At 50.6% G+C, this 21,447-nt stretch overlaps 1 protein-coding gene across 2 annotated transcripts in view; it reads left to right on the top strand.

Annotated features, from left to right (window-relative positions):
• The window catches only part of SLC6A7 (solute carrier family 6 member 7), a 186,660-nt gene that overhangs the window by 21,108 nt on the left and 144,105 nt on the right, over positions 1–21,447 (top strand). For both annotated transcript variants that reach the window (XM_068278419.1, XM_068278420.1), the window contains exon 2: positions 15,362–15,545. In XM_068278419.1, coding sequence (XP_068134520.1) covers positions 15,362–15,545 — 184 coding nt within the window. The remainder of the gene's footprint in view (positions 1–15,361; positions 15,546–21,447) is intronic.

Below are 21,447 nucleotides of genomic sequence, written 5' to 3'. Positions count from 1 at the left end.
CTGTATACCTGTTCTGTTCAGTGGACCCGCCACTGTATACCTGTTTAGTGAACACGCCACTGCATACCTATTGTGTTCAGTGATCCTGCCACTGCATACCTGTTCTGTGAACCCGCCACTGTATACCTGTTCTGTTCAGTGGACCCGCCACTGTATACCTGTTCTGTTCAGTGGACCCGCCACTGTATACCTGTTCTGTTCAGTGGACCCGCCACTGTATACCTGTTTAGTGAACACGCCACTGCATACCTATTGTGTTCAGTGATCCTGCCACTGCATACCTGTTCTGTGAACCCGCCACTGTATACCTGTTCTGTTCAGTGGACCCGCCACTGTATACCTGTTCAGTGAACCCGCCACTGCATACCTGTTGTGTTCAGTGAACCTGCCACTGTATACCTGTACTGTTCAGTGAACCCACCGCATCAGTGCGCATACCTGTGCAGTTAAGTGAACCCACCTACCTACGTGAGTGCACGCAGTGTGATATACCACTCCGTGCATACCCGATATGGACAAAACAGGTAGAGGAAGAGGAAGAGGTAGTGGCAGAGGAAGGCCACCCGGCAGGTCTGCGCGAGGTCGTGTAAATGTAATTTCGTGTGGACCTGGCCCACAGTACAGTGCTCGGAAGAAGGCACGTCCCATCACCTCCCAAGATTGTCAGGACGTGGTTGAGTATTTAGCGACACAGAACACCTCATCTTGCTCAGCCACCAGCGCTACTACTAGCACCACTTCCGCTGCATTTGACACTTCGCAAGAATTATTTAGTGTTGAAATCACTGATGCACAGCCATTGTTGTTACAGCCAGATGAATTTTCACCAGCTAATATGTCTGAGTTACGCGGCAACACTATGGATGTAACGTGTCAGGAGGATGAAGGACCTACTGATGGTGCAAGTTTGGATTTGTCTGAGGCAAGCGAAGCTGGGCAGGATGACTACGATGATGACGGTAATAGGGATCCTCTGTATGTTCCCAATAGAGGAGATGAAGAGGGGGACAGTTCAGAGGGGGAGTCAGAGAGTAGTAGGAGGAGAGAAGTTGCTGAAAGAAGCTGGGGCAGCTCTTCGTCAGAAACAGCTGGTGGCAGAGTCCGGCACCATGTATCGCCACCTATGTACAGCCAGCCAACTTGCCCTTCAGCATCAGCTGCTGAGGTCCCCATAGTGCCCACATCACAGGGTGGCTCAGCGGTGTGGAAATTTTTTAATGTGTGCCTCAGATCGGACCAAAGCCATCTGCTCGCTCTGCCAACAAAAATTGAGCCGTGGAAAGGCCAACACTCACGTAGGGACAAGTGCCTTACGAAGGCACCTGGAGAAAAGGCACAAACAGCAATGGGATGGCCACCTGAGCAAAAGCAGCAGCAGCACACAAAAGAAAAGTCACCCTCCTTCTCCTCTTCCTCCTTCAGGTGCATCATCTGCTTCTGCCGCTTTCTCCCTTGCACCTTCACAGGCACCCTCCTCCACTCCGCCTCTGCCCTTGAGCGGTTCCTGCTCCTCTGCCCACAGCAGTAGCCAGGTGTCCGTGAAGGAAATGTTTGAGCGGAAGAAGCCACTTTTGGCCAGTCACCCCCTTGCCCGGCGTCTGACAGCTGGCGTGGCGGAACTGTTAGCTCGCCAGCTGTTACCATACCGGCTGGTGGACTCTGAGGCCTTCCGTAAATTTGTGGCCATCGGAACACCGCAGTGGAAGATGCCAGGCCACACTTATTTTTCGAGAAAGGCCATACCCCAACTGCACCGTGAAGTTGAGAGGCAAGTGGTGTCATCTCTTGCGAAGAGCGTTGGGTCAAGGGTACACCTGACCACGGATGCCTGGTCTGCCAAGCACGGGCAGGGCCGCTACATTACCTACACAGCCCATTGGGTGAACCTGGTGGTGAACGATGGCAAGCAGGGCGCAGCGGACCAAATTGTGACACCTCCACGGCTTGCAGGCAGGCCTCCTGCCACCTCCTCTCCTCCTGCTACATGCTCTTCGCTGTCCTCCTCCTCCTTGGCTGAGTGGCAGTTCTCCTCTCCAGCTACACAGCCCCAGCTCCGCAGGGCCTATGCTGCATGCCAGGTACGACGGTGTCACGCCATCTTAGACATGTCTTGTCTCAAAGCGGAGAGTCACACTGGAGCAGGTCTCCTGGCTGCTCTTAAGAAACAGGTGGATGAGTGGCTGACCCCACACCACCTGGAGATAGGCAACGTGGTGTGCGACAACGGCAGCAATCTGCTTGCCGCTTTGCATATGGGGAAGCTGACACACATACCCTGCATGGCACATGTCATGAATCTAGTGGTTCAAAGATTTGTGGCAAAGTACCCTGGCTTAGCGGATGTCCTGAAGCAGGCCAGGAAGTTCTGTGGGCATTTGAGGCGCTCTTACACAGCCATGGCACGATTTGCAGAAATTCAGCGTAAAAACAACATGCCGGTGAGACGCCTCATTTGCGATAGCCCCACTCGCTGGAACTCGACCCTGCTCATGTTCTCCCGCCTGCTAGAACAGAAGAAAGCCGTCACCCAGTACCTCTACAACTGGAGTAGAACGAAACAGTCTGGGAAGATAGGGATGTTCTGGCCCGACAACTGGACACTGATGAAAAATGCATGCAGGCTCATGCGGCCGTTTGAGGAGGTGACCAACCTGGTGAGCCGCAGTGAGGGCACCATCAGCGACTTAATTCCCTACGCGTACTTCTTGGAGCGTGCTGTGCGTAGAGTGGCGGATGAAGCTGCGAATGAGCGTGACCAGGAACCGTTACGGCAGGAACAGGCATGGGACCAATTTTCATCAGACCCAGCTGTTTCCTCAACACCTGCGGCAGCACAGAGGGGGGAGGAGGAGGAAGAAGAGAGGTCGTGTGCAGAAGACGAGTCAGACTCAGAGGATGATGAGCAAGGTGTTTCTTTGGGGGAGGAGGAGGGGACAGCGGCAGGAGAACAACCGCAGCAGGCGTCGCAGAGGGCTTGTGCTGCTCAACCTTCCCGTGGTATTGTTCGCGGCTGGGGGGAGGAGGTTGACTTACCTGACGTCACTGAGGAAGAGCAAGAGGAGATGGAGGGTACTGGATCCGACTTTGTGCAGATGTCGTCTTTTATGCTGTCCTGCCTGTTGAGGGACCCCCGTATAAAAAACCTCAAGGGGAATGAGCTGTACTGGGTGGCCACACTACTAGACCCTCGGTACAGGCACAAAGTGGCGGACCTGTTACCAACTCACCGGAAGGTGGAAAGGATGCAGCACATGCAGAACCAGCTGTCAACTATGCTTTACAATGCCTTTAAGGGTGATGTGACAGCACAACGCCAGCAAGGTACCACTGCCACTAATCCTCCTCCCGTGTCCACGCAGTCAAAGACAGGACGCTCCAGCGATCTCATGGTGATGTCGGACATGCGGACGTTCTTTAGTCCAACGCCTCGCCGTAGCCCTTCCGGATCCACCCTCCACCAACGCCTCGACCGGCAGGTAGCCGACTACCTGGCCTTAAGTGTGGATGTAGACACTGCTGTGAACAGCGATGAGGAACCCTTGAACTACTGGGTGCGCAGGCTTGACCTGTGGCCAGAGCTGTCCCAATTTGCCATCCAACTTCTCTCCTGCCCTGCCGCAAGCGTCCTCTCAGAAAGGACCTTCAGCGCAGCTGGAGGCATTGTCACAGAGAAGAGAAGTCGCCTAAGTCACAAAAGTGTTAAGTACCTCACCTTTATCAAAATGAATGAGGCATGGATCCCGGAGGGCTGCTGCCCGCCCCAAGACTAAGTCAGTCCCCGCACACACAGCATCTCTGCCTGCACGCCGTGTGACTGGCTGCCTGGCCTGCCCCAAAAAGACTAAGTCGCTCCCAGTCCCTCCACACAGCATGTCTGCCTGCAGGCCGCTTCACTACCTTCTCCGCCACCACCAACAGGGTCCGGGACTCCAGGCGGATTGCTGAATTTTTTAGGCCGCTGCTAGCAGCGGCCGCTGTAATAATTTTTATGGTGCGTGTACATGACTGCCTAATTTTTCTGGCTGCACTGAGGGCAGCTGCAACAACAAAAGAAAAGGCATGTACATGCGCCCATTCCCCTTCGTGATCATTACCTTGCCGTGGTGAAGGGGCTTGCGTATCACAATGAAGCAATGACCGGCGCCTAGATGAGTGTCTCGGGGGGCACACAAAAGATAATAAGGTCGTTGCTTCATTGTGGTCAGACCAAATTTGATCAGCTGGACAGTCACTGTTCTGTCATTCAGCTACATCAGCCAGGCCGACCATATGGGCTGTAAAGCCACCAAAACCTGCGCTCTCGCCATGGTGCGCACCAGTAAAGCACTGCCGTCACTACACAAACAGCTGTTTGCGGTGCGTTACACGGTGAGTTTGGTGTGTCAGTGTGAAGCAGTACCTTAATTACACTCCCTGATTGATGTATACACATGCAAGATGTTTTAAAGCACTTTAGGCCTGTCATTTAGCATTCAATGTGATTTCTGCCCTTAAAATGCTGCTTTGCGTCAAATCCAGACTTTTCCCTGGGACTTTTGGCGTCTATCCCACTCCGCCATGCCCCCCTCCAGGTGTTAGACCCCTTGAAACATCTTTTCCATCACTTTTGTGGCCAGCATAATTATTTTTTTTTTTCAAAGTTCGCATCCCCATTGAAGTCTATTGCGGTTCGCGAACTTTAACGCGAACCGAACGTTCCGCGAAAGTTCGCGAACCCGGTTCGCGAACCTAAAATCGGAGGTTTGGCCCAACTCTAATTACGATCTGGGGAGTTTCCAGGCCATGGACCCAAAATTTCAACGTTTTGGTCCCCGAGCCACTTAGTTGTCACTTTTGCCTTCTGACACGGTGCTCCATCGTGCTGGAGAATGCATTGTTCTTCACCAAACTGTTGTAGGATTGTTGGAAGAAGTTGCTGTTGGAGGCTGTTTTGGTACCATTCTTTATTCATGGCTGTGTTTTTTGGCAAAATTGTGAGTAAGCCCACTCCCTTGGATGAGAAGCAACCCCACACATGAATGGTCTCAGGATGCTTACGGTTGGCATGACACAGGACTGATGGTAGCGCTCACCTTTTCTTCTCCTGACAAGCCTTGTTCCAGATGCCCCAAACAATCGGAAAGGGGCTTCATCGGAGAATATGACTTTGCCCCAGTCCTCAGCAGTCCAGTCACCATACTTTCTGCAGAAGATCAACCTGTCCCTGATGTTTGTTTGGGAGAGAAGTGGCTTCTTTGCTGTCCATCTTGACACCAGGCCATCTTCCAAAAGTCTTCGCCTCACTGTGCATACAGATGCGCTCACACCTGCCTGCTGCCATTCCTGAGCAACCTCTGCACTGGTTGCACTCCGATCCCGCAGCTGAATCCTCTTTCAGAGACGATCCTGGCACTTGCTGGACTTTCTTGGACACCCTGAAGCCTTCTTAACAAGAATTGAACCTCTTTCCTTGATGTTCTTGATGATCCTATAAATTGCTGATTTAGGTGCAATCTTAGTAGCCACAATATCCTTGCCTGTGAAGCCATTTTTATGCAACGCAATGATGGCTGCATGCGTTTCTTTGCTGGTCACCATGGTTAACAATGGAAGATCAATGATTTCAAGCATCACTGTCCTTTTAACATGTCAAGTCTGCCATTCTAACCCAATCAGCCTGACACAATGATCTCCAGCCTTGTGCTCGGCAACATTCTCACCTGAGTTACCAAGACAATTACTGAAATGATCTCAGCAGGTCCTTTAATGACACCAATGAAATGCAGTGGAAAGGATTATTTTAGGATTCAGTTCATTCTCATGGCAAAGAAGGACTATGCAATTCATCTGAACACTCTTCATAACATGCTGGAGTGTATGCAAATTGTTATTATAAAAACTTAAGCACCAACTTTTCTAATTTCCAAAATGTTTGACAGTCTCAAAACTTTTGGCCAGGACTGTATACTGGAGGCACCTAGCTATCTATTCTGTATTTGGGCTCCTACCTATCTAACCTATACTGGGGGCATCTAACTATCTAACCTATACTGGGGGGCAGCTACCTATCTAACCTATACTGGGGGACAGCTACCAATGTAACCTATACTGGGGGACAGCTACCAATGTAACCTATACTGGGGTGCAGCTACCTATCTAACCTATACTGGGGGCATCTAACTATCTAACCTATACTGGGAGCCCTGTGTGCAATTTAGCCTAGAAACTGCCCTGCTCACAATCTAATCCTACCATAGTCATATGTTTTTAGGGAAAAGACAATTAACTTATCTGTATGTTTTTGGGATGTGGGAGGAAACCGGAGTGCCCGGAGGAAACCCATGCAGACACGGGGAGAACATACAAACTCCTTGCAGATAGTGCCCTGGCTGGGATTCAAACAGTGACTCATTGCTGCAAGGCGACAGCGCTAACCACTATGCCACCGTGCTGCACACATACATTTTATGGATTTTTCATGTGCTTTGTGAATCAGGGCCATAGATGCACAGAAAGATAATGTGGGCAAAGACACAGATTGAGGAACGTACACACACACGCGTATACACACACACACACACACACACACACACTACACACACACACACACACACACACTACACACACACACACACACACACACTACACACACACACACACAGTACACACTTCACACACGCACACACACTAAACACACACACACGCACACACACTAAACACACACACACACACAGTACACACTTCACCCACGCACACACACTAAACACACAGACACGCACACACACTAAACACACACACACACCACACACTAAACACACACACACACCACACACCACACACACACACACACACACACACACACACACACACAGACACACACAGACACACACACACACACACACACACACACACACACACACACACACACACACACACACGCACACACTGTATACACACATGCACACACATGTACACATACATTCACATACATGTGCACTCACATATACATTCACACACACGCACGTGTTAAATCAGCTGTTCCGTAGCCTCCGTTCCCATGGAAACAGAGCAGCAGACGGCACGGTTGCGGCACAAGCTGCTGTGCGGAGGGCGGCCCAGTAATGGGAGAGGAAATGTTCAGTTTTCTGTAGGATGACAGCAGCCCTGACTCCGAGTGACAGAAGTCTCCCCACAGACACAGGAGATGCTGGAGAGACAGGGACAGCCATGTTACCAGACACCGGTTACTGAAAAGCAAAGTACAGATATCTGTACGGCTAGCGGAGGTGCGCAGGAGCCTGCAGACACCATTACTGCCGGCCGGGGGGTGTTTACAGGACTCAGGAGACCAAACAAGAAATGTGGTGTTACTTTCCTGGGCTTCTTCTACCCCTAGAGGTCATGTGGGTCCCTCGCCGCAGCTCTGGGGCTCTCCAGGGTCCCGCTGGCCGCCAGTAAGGATCAGGTCAGCACCTTCCACACCTGCATGGGCGCGCCCCATCATCAGGAGCGTACTACACCGGCGCAGTACTACTGACATGGGTGCGTCTGAGCATGTGCGGAAGGCACTGACCCATGGAGAGCGCCGATCCTCACAGGCGGTCAGTGGGACCCCGGCGAGTACCAGAGCCGCGGTGAGGGACCCACATGACTGCACGGCCTTGAAGAAGCCCCAGGTAAAAAAAACTACATTTCTTTTTTGGGCCTTATGAGTCCTTTAACCACTTATGCCATTTGTGGCAGGGTATCTACGCCCCGCAGGACTTCAGCTCCCACCCTGGTGCATAGATATACAGCTTGCTACAAAGCAGTTAGTCCAGACACTGTCCCTTTAAAGGTTTCAGTCTGCAGCCATGTCCATAATACAAGACAACTCCATACATACAATCCCGCAAGATATGTCTGACCAGCAATGCCAGGTGGTGAAGGGGTGGTGGGAAGAACGGTGACCAGGGGATGTAGGACGGCATTACAGCCGTTTCACGCCGGTGCACAGAGCACATGAGCAAGTGCCGCACCGGCGTGAAACGGCTGTAATGCCGTCCTAATGCCGTGGGATGTTCAAGGCTTTGGAAATCTTTTTGTAGCCTAAGCCTGCTTTAAATTTCTCAATAACTTTATCCCTGACCTGTCTTGTGTGTTCTTTGGACTTCACGGTGTTGTTGCTCCCAATATTCTCTTAGACAACCTCTGAGGCCCTCACAGAGCAGCTGTATTTGTATTGACATTAGATTACACACAGGTGCACTCTATTTAGTCATTAGCACTCATCAGGCAATGTCTATAGGCAACTGACTGCACTCAGATCAAAGGGGGCCGAATAATTATGCACACACCACTTTGCAGTTATTTATTTGTAAAACATGTTTGGAATGATGTATGATTTTCCTTCCACTTCTCACGTGTACACCACTTTGTATTGGTCTTTCACGTGGAATTCCAATAAAATTGATTCATGTTTGTGGCAGTAATATGACAAAATGTGGAAAACTTCAAGGGGGCTGAATACTTTTGCAACCCACTGTATGTGCATAGCTTATTTGCAGGGCCGGGCCGAGGAAGAGGCTGGAGAGGCTCCAGCCTCAGGGCGCAGTGTAGGAGGGGGCGCACAATTCATTCAGCTGTCATTCCTAATTGTGTTTGAAGCAGAAAGAAATAAGAAACGGAGATACATGGAAGTGAATACAAGCCAGATAACTAGAGATTAAGGTGTTGGGGGCCCTGGGGGGCCTCTTAGTCTAATAGCAATCAGTGTGTGACGGCTGGGGAGGGAGGGATGGGGGAGGGGCCTCTTAGTGTAATAGCAATCAGTGTGTGACGGCTGGGGTGGGAGGGATGGGGGAGGGGCCTCTTAGTGTAATAGCAATCAGTGTGTGACAGCTGGGGTGGGAGGGATGGAGGAGGGGCCTCTTAGTGTAATAGCAATCAGTGTGTGACAGCTGGGGTGGGAGGGATGGAGGGGCGCACTTTGGTGTCTTAGCCTTGGGTGCTGGAGGACCTTGTCCCGGCTCTGCTTATTTGCTACCAGAAAAATTAAACCCAACTTATCTAAAACAAAATACAAGGACAGCTTACCTACGAATGGAACTTTAAGGCCAAAGCAACCCTTCTTTATTTATAAAATTACTTTTAACAATGTAAACAAGAAATCGCCAACAGAAAAACTTGGGGCAAGGGCTCCGGGGTACCAATCAAGACCCTGTAAGACCGTGGTGGGCATGCAGCCTTTTATCACCCGGCCCCCTGCCGCAGCCGCCGGCACAGGGACAGCTGCATGCCCCAATTTACCCCTCTATCTCATAGAAGACGCCCTTTTGACCTCCATACTGGGCAAATATATTGCCTTACCATCAATCTTGTTTCATACTCCGGAGCCCGAGACCCCGCCTGCTGCAATGACATAAATACACCACCAATATAACTCACCAAGACAAACTCATCAAAAAATAGGGAGGATGGGTGGGAAATCTTCCTTCCCCCGACACGGGCTCTGAAGTGCGCAGCTCTTCCTGCCCGCTGACATCACTTCCTGTCGCCCTTCACTGAGCGGGTCGAGCTTCCCACTAACAACCTTTTCCCCTCCCTCTCTAGTCATTAACCCCTCAGGTCCCCCGCTCAAGCTAGCCCTATCATGGGGCCCTCCCCTCCACCGTTATACTCCCTCCGTACGGGCCCAGCTAACTCCTTTGTACCAAGTTGTATTCATATGTTTTTTTGCCCGTTGACTGGCTGCACGCCCCTTGGCTATCTAAAGTCGCCACCATACAGTTGGTTTGGGGTGAGGAAGTGAACTATACATGTCTACAGACACGTGCGGGCCCCGCCCTCCACCTTCACTTACTGGGTGCCGAGTAAACTGCCCTCAAGTGTGCCATTTATGTAGATATACAGCTGCTGCTGCCATCACCCGCCATGCACGCTCTTATTGCCGCCCGTTCATACACAGATCAATTACCTGTCTGAGGACACAATTCACATTCATTGAATCAATCATCACCGGCGTCAATGAGATGCCATCGTCATTGACAAACTAAAAGTAAAAATATACACAGATCACTTCCTGTTAGCGTACTAACAATTCACACTACATGCATTACAATTAATAAAAATACATAAAATAACCCATACATTAACCCCTTACTTCCCATTCCATAGTTACCAAAATAAAACACTTTTATAAAGAATAAAAAAAAATAACAAAGTGACATTTTAAAAAAAAAATACAAAAATAGTTACCTTAGGGACCTTTTTTTTTTAAAAAAATATGTATGTCATGAGGGTATATCACTGTTGTTTTTGCAAATAAGGGAACCGAAAAAGAAAAATTGCACCTTTATTTCCAAATAAAATATTGTCACCATACATTGTACTAGGGAGATAATTTAAATGGTGTAATAGCGGGGACAAATGGGCTAATAAAATGTGTGGGTTTTGTCCACAGCAGCATGTTTTATTTTAAAACTATAATGGCCTGAGAAATATATAAAGACTGAGAAATATTTTTTTTCCCATTTTTTCTAATTATTCCTGTTAAAATGAATTCAGAATAAAATAATTATTAGCAAAATGTACCACCCAAAGAAAACCTAATCAGTGGTGCAAAAACAAGATATAGATCAGTTTGTTGTGATGAGTTATTGGCCAATGAATGGGAGGAGCACTGACAGGTGAAAATTGCTCTGGTCCATAAGGGGGGAAACCCCTCAGTAGTGAAATGGTTAAGGGCACTCTTAGACGACAACCTGGCTGCAGTGTATTGATAATTGCACCCCCCCTCCCCCCAATAACATAGCCTGATTGGCTGAAGCCTCTTTCCCTCCTGTTTTCCCCTCCCACATCTCTGTTCCTCTCTGATTGGCCAGTATTTCTCATGCTGAGACAATGCACTTTCTATAGTGGAGGGCGGGCAATGCATACACAATCAGGCAGAGGAGAGTAAGGGAGGAAATGACATCAGGATTGGCTTCAAAATAGCCACAGTTAAAATGGGAAATGCTAAGAAGGATTTTCTCTTTTTTTACTGTTGAAAAATCACTAAAATCAAAATGTGGGCAGTGCAATACATGTGTTATGTAAGTAGATCAAGTATTTATCTACTTATATGTGTTTTTTTTTTCTGAGATGGTATGGCTGACAGGTCCTCTTTAAAGGGAGGATCCGCACTGAAAAAAAAAATCTTCACTTACCTGGGGCTTCCTTCAGCCCCTGGCAGCCGCCCTGTGCCCTCGCCGCAGCTCCTCTCACTCCCGGTGTCCTGCGATGAAGAAGCCGACCTCGCCAGGTCAGCTTCTGGGTCGGCTTCATGTGCGCTCCACGGCGCGGGTCACGTGGTGTATGTGACGTCATCGGGTCTCTACTGGGCAGGCGCAGAACTACTACTACTACTGCGCATGATGTCAGCCAGACCACGTGACCCGCGCCGTGGAGCGCACATGAAGCCGACCCGGAAGCCGACCTGGCGAGGTCAGCTTCTTCATCGCAGGACACCGGGAGTGAGAGGAGCTGCGGCGGGGGCACAGGGCGGCTTCCAGGGGTTGGAGGAAGCCCCAGGTAAGTGGATTTTTTTTTTCAGCGCGGACCTTCCCTTTCAAGAGAAACTGTAACCAAGAATTGACCTTCATCCCAATCAGTAGCTGATATCACCTTTCCCATGAGAAATCTATTCCTTTTCACAAACGGATCATCAGGGGGCGCTGTATGGCTGATATTGTGATGACACTCCTCCCACAGTGTGATGTCAGGACCAAGGTGCCGACATCATACTGTTTTTATTACATTATTTTTGCAGGAGTTCCTCTTTAAGGCTACTTTCACACCTCCCGCATTGCATCGCATTGCGGTACACTCCCCCCCTGCTCCTCCATCGCAGTGGCCATTAGTGACAATGAGACATCACGCACTATCCGCGGTGCGGAGCGATGTGACGGAAGGGGTTGCAATGAGATAGAGGGGACACAGACTCTGCAGTGCATTGCTGATCGGGGGGAAGCAGTGACATACTTCCTGTGTGGGGGCGGAGCTATGCATATTGCCCTGTCAGCGCGCTCTGCCGCAGGGGAATGGTGCAGTGTGATTGTCCTGCCCCCGGCTTTCCTGCTGCAGCACAATCCCACCGCCACATGCCTAGCCTAAAATGGGGTACTTTATTATTGGCATATATTATAATGTATAATGTAACTTTAATGGTAAAATCAAGGCGCTTGCAAATATCTAGTCACATTTAGTAGAGTCTGCCCGGCCTTCCTATACCCGAGCAGCACCTCATCCAGAATTTGCTAACATCAATATTCCCTCAGGGTGACAGCGCCACATAACAAGTGCCACGGCAATATGGGGGGAGGGGAATCGGCTCACAGACCGGCTCCCCAGGAACCTGTATAACCTTCCTAACCCTGCAATCCGATTGGCTGCCCATTCAGCTGACCTCTCACCTGTCATGGACTACCTGGGGGGCTAAATACAGGCTAAACCACTAAGCTACCCATAATGTGTGTGTGTGTGGGGGGTGGGGGTGTAGAGGCTGCCACGGGTGCCACGGCCCGCTCTCACTAAGCTGCCCATAATGTGTGTGTGTGTGTGTGTGTGTGTGTGTGTGTGTATGTGTGTGTGTGTGTGTACAGTGTGTGTGTGTGTAAGTGTGTGTGTGGGGGGGGGGGGGAAGGGGGGGGTAGAGGCTGCCACAGGTGCCACGGTCCGCTCTCACTAAGCTACCCATAATGTATGTGTGTGTGTGTGTGTGTGTGTGTGTGTGTGTGTGTGTGTGTGTGGGGGGGGGTGTTAGAGGCTGCCACGGGTGCCACGTTCCGCTCTCACTTGGTGGCGCATCTTCTGCTTTGAGATCCAGTGTTTCCGCCTCTTATCAATCAGTGCGCGGATCAGTATGTATTTATCTGCTATTTGTTGCTGTGAGTCACTGAGCTCTGCTGCCTCTGTTATTATTATAGGATTAGATGCGATGCCACGTTCTTCAGCTTGTGATCGATGGAATAATCTCTGCAGATCTTACAATGACTCATCGTACCTGATAGCGTTACTCCCGGCCGGCACATACATGCACAGCAGGTTACATACAGTCTCTGTGCCATGATTGGAGGCCGCTACAATCCGGATCCCCCAAGTTCAGTCATCTGCAAACTTGTCTCTCCAGCTGTTAAGGAACTACAAGTCCCACAATGCATTTGCCTTTATGAATCATGACTGTGGCTGTCAGACTCCTGCAATGCATCGTGGGACTTGTAGTTCCTTAACAGCTGGAAAACCAAGTTTGCAGATCACTGCCCTAGTTCCATGTGAAGTGCCCCTTCCCCCCCCCCCCCCCCCCCGCCTTCCCATGTGCAACAGTAGTCCCCTTTTTTTTAAAGTAAAAGTCCCTTTTCCCTCTGCAGTAGGGAAGAGCAGAAACTACGCCAGTGCAAATTTTCGCATCTACACATCGTAGTTCGTAGGTGAAGTCTCAAAACTACGATTTTACGCGTAGCGAAGTACCGTTACGCGTAGTTTACGCCCCTACGTGTAGTTCTCATGTGTATTGCGAAGTAAACTACGAATGAGTTATTTGCGTCTATTTTTCCGCGTACGATTGTATGCATACAAAATTACGCATTGGAAAGGGGAGTGTATGCATAGAAAAGTTACTGTTGCAAGCATTTTGAACAGGAATTCATGCTTACATTTTTATGCATAATGGCATAGGCGTCCGCATGTACAACGCGTAATTGCGTATTTTAATGCGTATTCTACGAAATGCATACAAAGCAATTATTTGGTTTAGAAGCCGTAGTTTGGCAAAGCGTAATTGCGTAAAACTACGCATAGCGCGGTTGGCTGACTACGACCATCCCTGCTCTGCAGTTTCCTCCCCTAGGCTGTGTACTTAGCTATTGTAACGATTGTGGAACTTTCTCCGTGATCAGCGCACAACGCGTGCGCTGACACGGCGGAAATCCTCCACAAGCGTATATTTGCAGGCACCCAGCAAAAGGTGCTACGCACCTGTAGAGGGAAATTCCTGTCGGCAGATGGCGCTGGGGAGTGCAGAGGAACCAATTCTCTGTACCTCCACAAGTGCCAGACAGGAATTGTACGAAGCGCAGAACGCAATCGCAAGAGAGGCGATTGCGAATGAGATTGAGCAAAGGGATAGGTTGTATGTGTGTGCGCCAATCCAGTCGCCACCCCGCGACCGCACACACACAACAGTAGATACGAAATAGGAACGCGATCGCGAGAGGTGCGATCGCCAGACGTGACACAAGGCAGATCAGAATAGAATACGAGGGTAGCAAAGGCACAGCAAATACAATAAGGAGATACGGAAAATAACAAACGCTAGCTAACCGCGAACACCGCACTCATTCGCAACAGTGCACGCCGTTATGCGCGATCTCCACGTGATAAGCACAATAGAGACAAGCACGCCTAACTAACCATTAACAGACAAACATGAAACAGAGGACGCGAGCGCTTGCTTAACGGTTACCTCACCGAGCCTGCAGCAAGCGTAGCGGACAAGACAGACACACGAAAACAGGGACAAACGAGAGCTAGGATCCACAGCACTAGCGAAAAGTGGCCAGCGTGATCCAGGTACAGAGTAGCAGAACAGAAGGATCCCCAGCGCTAGCGAAAAGTAGCTAGCGCGATCCCAGGAGACAGAACAGAAGGATCCCCAGCGCTAGCGAAAAGTAGCTAGCGCGATCCCAGGAGACAGAACAGAAGAGATAGCTGGTAGCAACCGCTGCACCAGCTATACTCCAAGAACAGAGATCAGAACCATTTCCTGTCGACCACTGCTGGGACAGGACAATGGCAACAGGCAAGACAAGACAGAACAGGCAATACAGATAATACAACCTGACTGGGCTAGAAGGGGAGCCTAAAGCAACCCCCAGGAATTAACTATACTAGATAGCAATGGCTGACACTCCAGCAGTGTCCATCAGGAACAGACCATGGAAAGGAAATGACCAGCCAAGCCTTCTGGGAAACATAAAGCTCTTATAGTGCCAGTCATCAAAGAAGGCAGGTAGGGGATTTGCATAACGAATGTATGCAAATTCCCCAGCAAGAGAACAGACCAGAAACTTGCAATGGAAAGACAGGTCTCTGTTCCAGAGACCTGCAGCCCACAGACTAGAGGAATGGTCAAACAGCTGTCTGCCTGTGCAGCCAGCTGAGCGGATCATCACATCTATATTATTGGGTGCCCAACTCTGTCTATCGCCCCCTCTTCTCCCAATATGGGCCGGCACAGACAGATGCAGCATGCGCAGCTACTATAATAATTTTCCAGTCCAAAATGTTTTCTCAAGGTTCTATCTGAAGAAATGAAAACTAGTGGAAGTGTTTTCCTGATTAACCATTTCATCACTGTGCTCCGCAGCCCATCACCCCAGACCTGCTGATGACCCCCAGTGACCGGGACGATGCCGAGCTTGACATAGATTACCCAGAAGACCGAGGGAACTGGACAGGAAAGCTGGACTTCCTGCTGTCGTGTATCGGATATTGTGTGGGCTTGGGCAATGTGTGGAGGTTTCCCTACAGGGCATACACCAACGGAGGAGGTAAGGAACGATTTACTGAATGTCGATAATACAATGGAAACATGGATTTATTGTATAATAACCAGGGGGCCTCTAGCCATTTTCTCACTCCAGGTGAGAAAACCTGTGCCTCCCCCCCTCCCGGTGGCGCCCCCCTCATGAAAATAATCGTAATACCACAGTGTTTCACTAGAAAGTCGTAATTGGGACAGAAGGAGTCACACAGGGGAACAGAAGGAGGCTTGGTTGGTGGGGGTATCATGCAGTTGGGTAATGCTTTGAGTCCATTCTTAGTGCAGGTTTATTGCTGACACTGGAGACTCTGGCAAGACGTGCAAAGACCACAGATTTCACCACTTTGGACTTTTATTGGAGTATGCATGTGCTGAAAGGTTGGCTGATGCATTATACTCTTCCCAAGCTGAGTGATGCCACTCGTGGGTATCGTTCTGGGGAACCGTCTGCAGTCGTCATGGGAAGTGATGGGGAGAAACAGGACCCTCAGGAATGCAGAGAAGATGCCTTTTATATGCAGATCTTACAGTCATTATGTACTGTTATTTTCACACTTCTCATTATCGCTGGCACTGATTGCTGCTGCTGACATTAGCCAAACTCAGGAAGGGTCATTTTCTACTGCTGAGAGCCACAGATGTCAGATAAGTCTATGAGAACTTCAAAGTACTAATTTCACTCTAAAACCTGTTCAATAAGGTAGCGGACTGAATACGGAGATGTGTGGTTCAAAACAGGTAGTTTTGGTGCCCATACTTACACCGCTGCCAGAGCCACCTGCTATTTCTAGCCACAATTTGGTTAGTTATGGTGGCCATACATGGTACAATTTTTTCATACAATCTTACCATTTCTATGTAATATAAGGGTAAATTAAGTGAATATACTTAAAAGGATAATTTAGGCAGTTCCCTTATATGACATAGAAATGGTAAGATTGTATGAAAAAATTGTACCATGTATGGCCACCATTAGGCATAGATAGTGTGGGGATTGGGCGGTGGGGGGATGGTCTAGGGTAAGGCATTGGCTGGCGGATTGTTTAAGGTTAGGCATTGGTTAGGGTTAGGTATTGGTTCAGGGGGGCAGGTTAGTTGTGGTTAGGTATTGGTTGGTGGAGGGGGGTCAGTTGTGGTTAGGTATTGGTTGGTGGGCTGTTTAGGTATCAGTTGGGGGTGTCGGCAGGGTTTTAGCATTGGTTGGGGGGTCAATTGGGGCTAGGTCAGTTGGGGTTAGATATTGGTTGGGGGGCTGTTTAGGTATCAGTTGGGGGTGTCGGCAGGGGTTTAGCATTGGTTGGGGGGTCAATTGGGGCTAGGTCAGTTGGGGTTAGATATTGGTTGGGGGTTCAAAGCTAATTCATGAGAAACATTGGACCCAGGTGGCAATATCAACACAAAATATTGCACATCAGAACACTTACCCATGGGCTTCAGCCGCTGGACTTTGGGCACGGTGCTCACTACAGCTACTGCCTACGCTCGCATCCCTTTACTAAACCTCATTTGTTTGGTGGTGTGGATAGTGTTACAAATTAGTGGCTGCAACCATATTGCCGTGAGCAGGAAGTGGCTGCAGACTAGGGCCCAGCAGCCAGCTCGGGGCCCTGGCGCAATTGACCCAGGTAGTAGTAGTACCGGCTCTAGCAGTGACAGCACTGGGTGGGGATCTTGTCTGCACTGGGTGGGGTCTCGTCTCACTGGGTGGGGTCTCGTCTGCACTGGGTGGGGTCTCGTCTCACTGGGTGGGGTCTCATCTGCACTGGGTGGGGTCTTGTCTGCACTGGGTGGGGTCTCGTCTATGCTGAGAAGCTGCTGTGCCTTTAATCATTAGTTTAGCTGTTTGTACAGGTTTCTATCTCTATAGCGGGGGGACACTCGTCTGTTGCTGCTCTTTTTGTCTCGTCAGGCAGAGATGATGCGACTCTTCAGAACGTCACAGTGGGGCCTGTTGTGTTACAAGATGGCAATGACTGGCATTCTGCAGCACAGTGCAAAGGACAAAACATGAAATCTGACATATAAAATGTGCCTGATACGTTGTTACACAATGACACAAAGAACAGAAGTACTGTCAGGCTCCGTGTGACAAATACTCACCTTTCCCACTACTGATGACTTGATGCATGAACTTCCTAGGTGTGTACAGACCGCAAGCCCCACCCCCCCCCCCCCTTTCCATCCACCAGAGCACCCCTTTCCCCCAGAGCACCCCAGTCCACCAGAACACTTAGTTTTGAGATTTGCATAAAAAAAAGTATCTGTTCTTTATTTTGGATGGGCTTCGGTACATTGCGCTCCTCTAGCGCCATTTGTGACTTCGAATGCAGCCAGTCGCACAGAGGACAAAGAAGCAGCGCATGCTCTGGCCACTCGCGCTCCCTGCCACCTGTTTGTGGCTCTGACTGCAGCCAGTCGCACAGAGGACAAAGAAGCAGCGCATGCTCTGGCCACTCGCGCTCCCTGTCACCTGTCTGTGGCTCCGACTGCAGCCAGTCGCACAGAGGACAAAGAAGCAGCGCATGCTCTGGCCACTCGCGCTCCCTGCCACCTGTCTGTGGCTCCGACTGCAGCCAGTCGCACTGAGGACAAAGAAGCAGTGCATGCTCTGGCCACTCGCGTTCCCTGCCACCTGTCTGTGGCTCTGACTGCAGCCAGTCCCACAGAGGACACAGAAGAAGCGCATGCTCTGGCCACTCGCACTCCCTGCCACCTGTTTGTGGCTCCGACTGCAGCCAGTCGCACAGAGGACAAAGAAGCAGCGCATGCTCTGGCCACTCGCGCTCCCTGTCACCTGTCTGTGGCTCTGACTGCAGCCAGTCGCACAGAGGACAAAGAAGCAGCGCATGCTCTGGCCACTCACGCTCCCTGTCACCTGTCTGTGGCTCTGACTGCAGCCAGTCGCACAGAGGACAAAGAAGCAGCGCATGCTCTGGCCACTCGCGCTCCCTGTCACCTGTCTGTGGCTCTGACTGCAGCCAGTCACACAGAGGACAACGAAGCAGCGCATGCTCTGGCCACTCACGCTCCCTGTCACCTGTCTGTGGCTCTGACTGCAGCCAGTCACACAGAGGACAAAGAAGCAGCGCATGCTCTGGCCACTCACGCTCCCTGTCACCTGTCTGTGGCTCTGACTGCAGCAAAGAAGCAGCGCATGCTCTGGCCACTCACACTCCCTGTCACCTGTCTGTGGCTCTGACTGCAGCCAGTTGCACAGAGGACAAAGAAGCAGCGCATGCTCTGGCCACTCGCGCTCCCTGCCACCTGTCTGTGGCTCTGACTGCAGCCAGTCGCACAGAGGACAAAGAAGCAGCGCATCCTCTGGCCACTCGCGCTCCCTGTCACCTGTATGTGGCTATGACTGCAGCCAGTCGCACAGAGGACAAAGAAGCAGCGCATGCTCTGGCCACTCGCGCTCCCTGCCACCTGTATGTGGCTCTGACTGCAGCCAGTCGCACAGAGGACAAAGAAGCAGCGCATGCTCTGGCCACTCACGCTCCCTGCCACCTGTCTGTGGCTCTGACTGTAGCCAGTCACACAGAGGACAAAGAAGCAGTGCATGCTCTGGCCACTCGCACTGCCCTGTCACCTGTCTGTGGCTCCGACTGCAGCCAGTCACACAGAGGACAAAGAAGCAGCGCATGCTCTGGCCACTCGCACTCCCTGTCACCTGTTTGTGGCTCTGACTGCAGCCAGTCGCACAGAGGACAAAGAAGCAGCGCATGCTCTGGCCACTCGCGCTCCCTGCCACCTGTTTGTGCCTCTGACTGCAGCCAGTCGCACAGAGGACAAAGAAGCAGCGCATGCTCTGGCCACTCGTGCTCCCTGTCACCTGTGTGTGGCTCTGACTGCAGCCAGTCGCACAGAGGACAAAGAAGCAGCGCATGCTCTGGCCACTCGTGCTCCCTGTCACCTGTCTGTGGCTCTGACTGCAGCCAGTCACACAGAGGACAAAGAAGCAGCGCATGCTCTGGCCACTCGCGCTCCCTGTCACCTGTCTGTGGCTCTGACTGCAGCCAGTCGCACAGAGGATAAAGAAGCAGCGCATGCTCTGGCCACTCGTGCTCCCTGTCACCTGTCTGTGGCTCTGACTGCAGCCAGTCGCACAGAGGACAAAGAAGCAGCGCATGCTCTGGCCACTCGCGCTCCCTGCCACCTGTCTGTGGCTCTGACTGCAGCCAGTCACACAGAGGACAAAGAAGCAGCGCATGCTCTGGCCACTCGCGCTCCCTGTCACCTGTCTGTGGCTCTGACTGCAGCCAGTCGCACAGAGGATAAAGAAGCAGCGCATGCTCTGGCCACTCGCGCTCCCTGTCACCTGTCTGTGGCTCTGACTGCAGCCAGTCGCACAGAGGACAAAGAAGCAGCGCATGCTCTGGCCACTCGCGCTCCCTGCCACCTGTCTGTGGCTCTGACTGCAGCCAGTCACACAGAGGACAAAGAAGCAGCGCATGCTCTGGCCACTCGCGCTCCCTGTCACCTGTCTGTGGCTCTGACTGCAGCCAGTCGCACAGAGGATAAAGAAGCAGCGCATGCTCTGGCCACTCGCGCTCCCTGCCACCTGTCTGTGGCTCTGACTGCAGCCAGTCGCACAGAGGACAAAGAAGCAGCGCATGCTCTGGCCACTCGCGCTCCCTGCCACCTGTCTGTGGCTCTGACTGCAGCCAGTCACACAGAGGACAAAGAAGCAGCGCATGCTCTGGCCACTCGCGCTCCCTGTCACCTGTCTGTGGCTCTGACTGCAGCCAGTCGCACAGAGGATAAAGAAGCAGCGCATGCTCTGGCCACTCGCGCTCCCTGCCACCTGTCTGTGGCTCTGACTGCAGCCAGTCGCACAGAGGATAAAGAAGCAGTGCATACTCTGGCCACTCGCGCTCCCTGTCACCTGTTTGTGGCTCTGACTGCAGCCTGTCGCACAGACGACAAAGAAGCAGCGCATGCTCTGACCACACCCACTCCCTGTAATTTCCCTACTCCAGCCCGGACAGAGCATACGCTGAGTTATGTTCAGGCATAGGCAATCCAGGTGGGTGCCAATTGTACCACTTGCAAGAGGAGGCACTACAGAGCTATTCTGCGCACACTATGAGCCAAAGAATCTTTGTACACAACTGTCCATTCCACTAACCACTTTATCCGCACAGACAAGAGGCTCACGCCTGCTGCAGGTGCCGCTACAGACTCGTGAGGCTCATGTCTTTGCAGTTCGGCAGGTTGTGCGGGTGATCATGCGGACGGAAGTCCGGGATCGCCATGTTTGGTGATGGGACAAAAGTCCCCTGAGCCAATCCTTACATGTCCACCGAGAATGATCACTGTTTTTGTTCAAAAAGAGAGATCATTCTCAATTGGTGCCTCCTGCTCACTGATTTCTGACGCTTCAGCTGCCACTCGTTAGATTAATGAATGGGAACATTGCTCCCATTCATTCATCTCCCCGCAGACCCCCATGATCCACTTCCCTAGTTACAATGTAACAACACATTACTTCCTATAGCCAATAGGAAGTACTGCCTGAGGACATCTTGTGGCTAAATAGTACAATTACCCCTACATACAAAAGGAAATATATATATATATATATATATATATATATATATATATATATTTTTATATCAATGTCAGGAGGGTATATTATTATTAAATTATGGGCTGCTGATTAGTGATGGATGTAAAACTGAAAAAAATTCACCTTTATTTCTAAATAAAATATTGTCACCATACATTGTACTAGGGATATAATTTAAACGTTGCACTAACCGGGACAAATGGGCAAAGAAAATGTGTTTTTTTTATCCACAGTATTACATTTTATTTTAAAACTATAATGGCTGAAAACTGAGAAATAATTATTTTTTCCCTATTTTTTTCTTATTGTTTCTGTTAAAATGCATTTAGAATAAAATAAT

The sequence above is a fragment of the Hyperolius riggenbachi genome, chromosome 3 (assembly GCF_040937935.1).
Source record: "Hyperolius riggenbachi isolate aHypRig1 chromosome 3, aHypRig1.pri, whole genome shotgun sequence".
Classification (NCBI taxonomy): domain Eukaryota; kingdom Metazoa; phylum Chordata; class Amphibia; order Anura; family Hyperoliidae; genus Hyperolius; species Hyperolius riggenbachi.
Note: the sequence above shows the minus strand (reverse complement) of the source record. Positions and strands in the feature narration are given on the sequence as shown.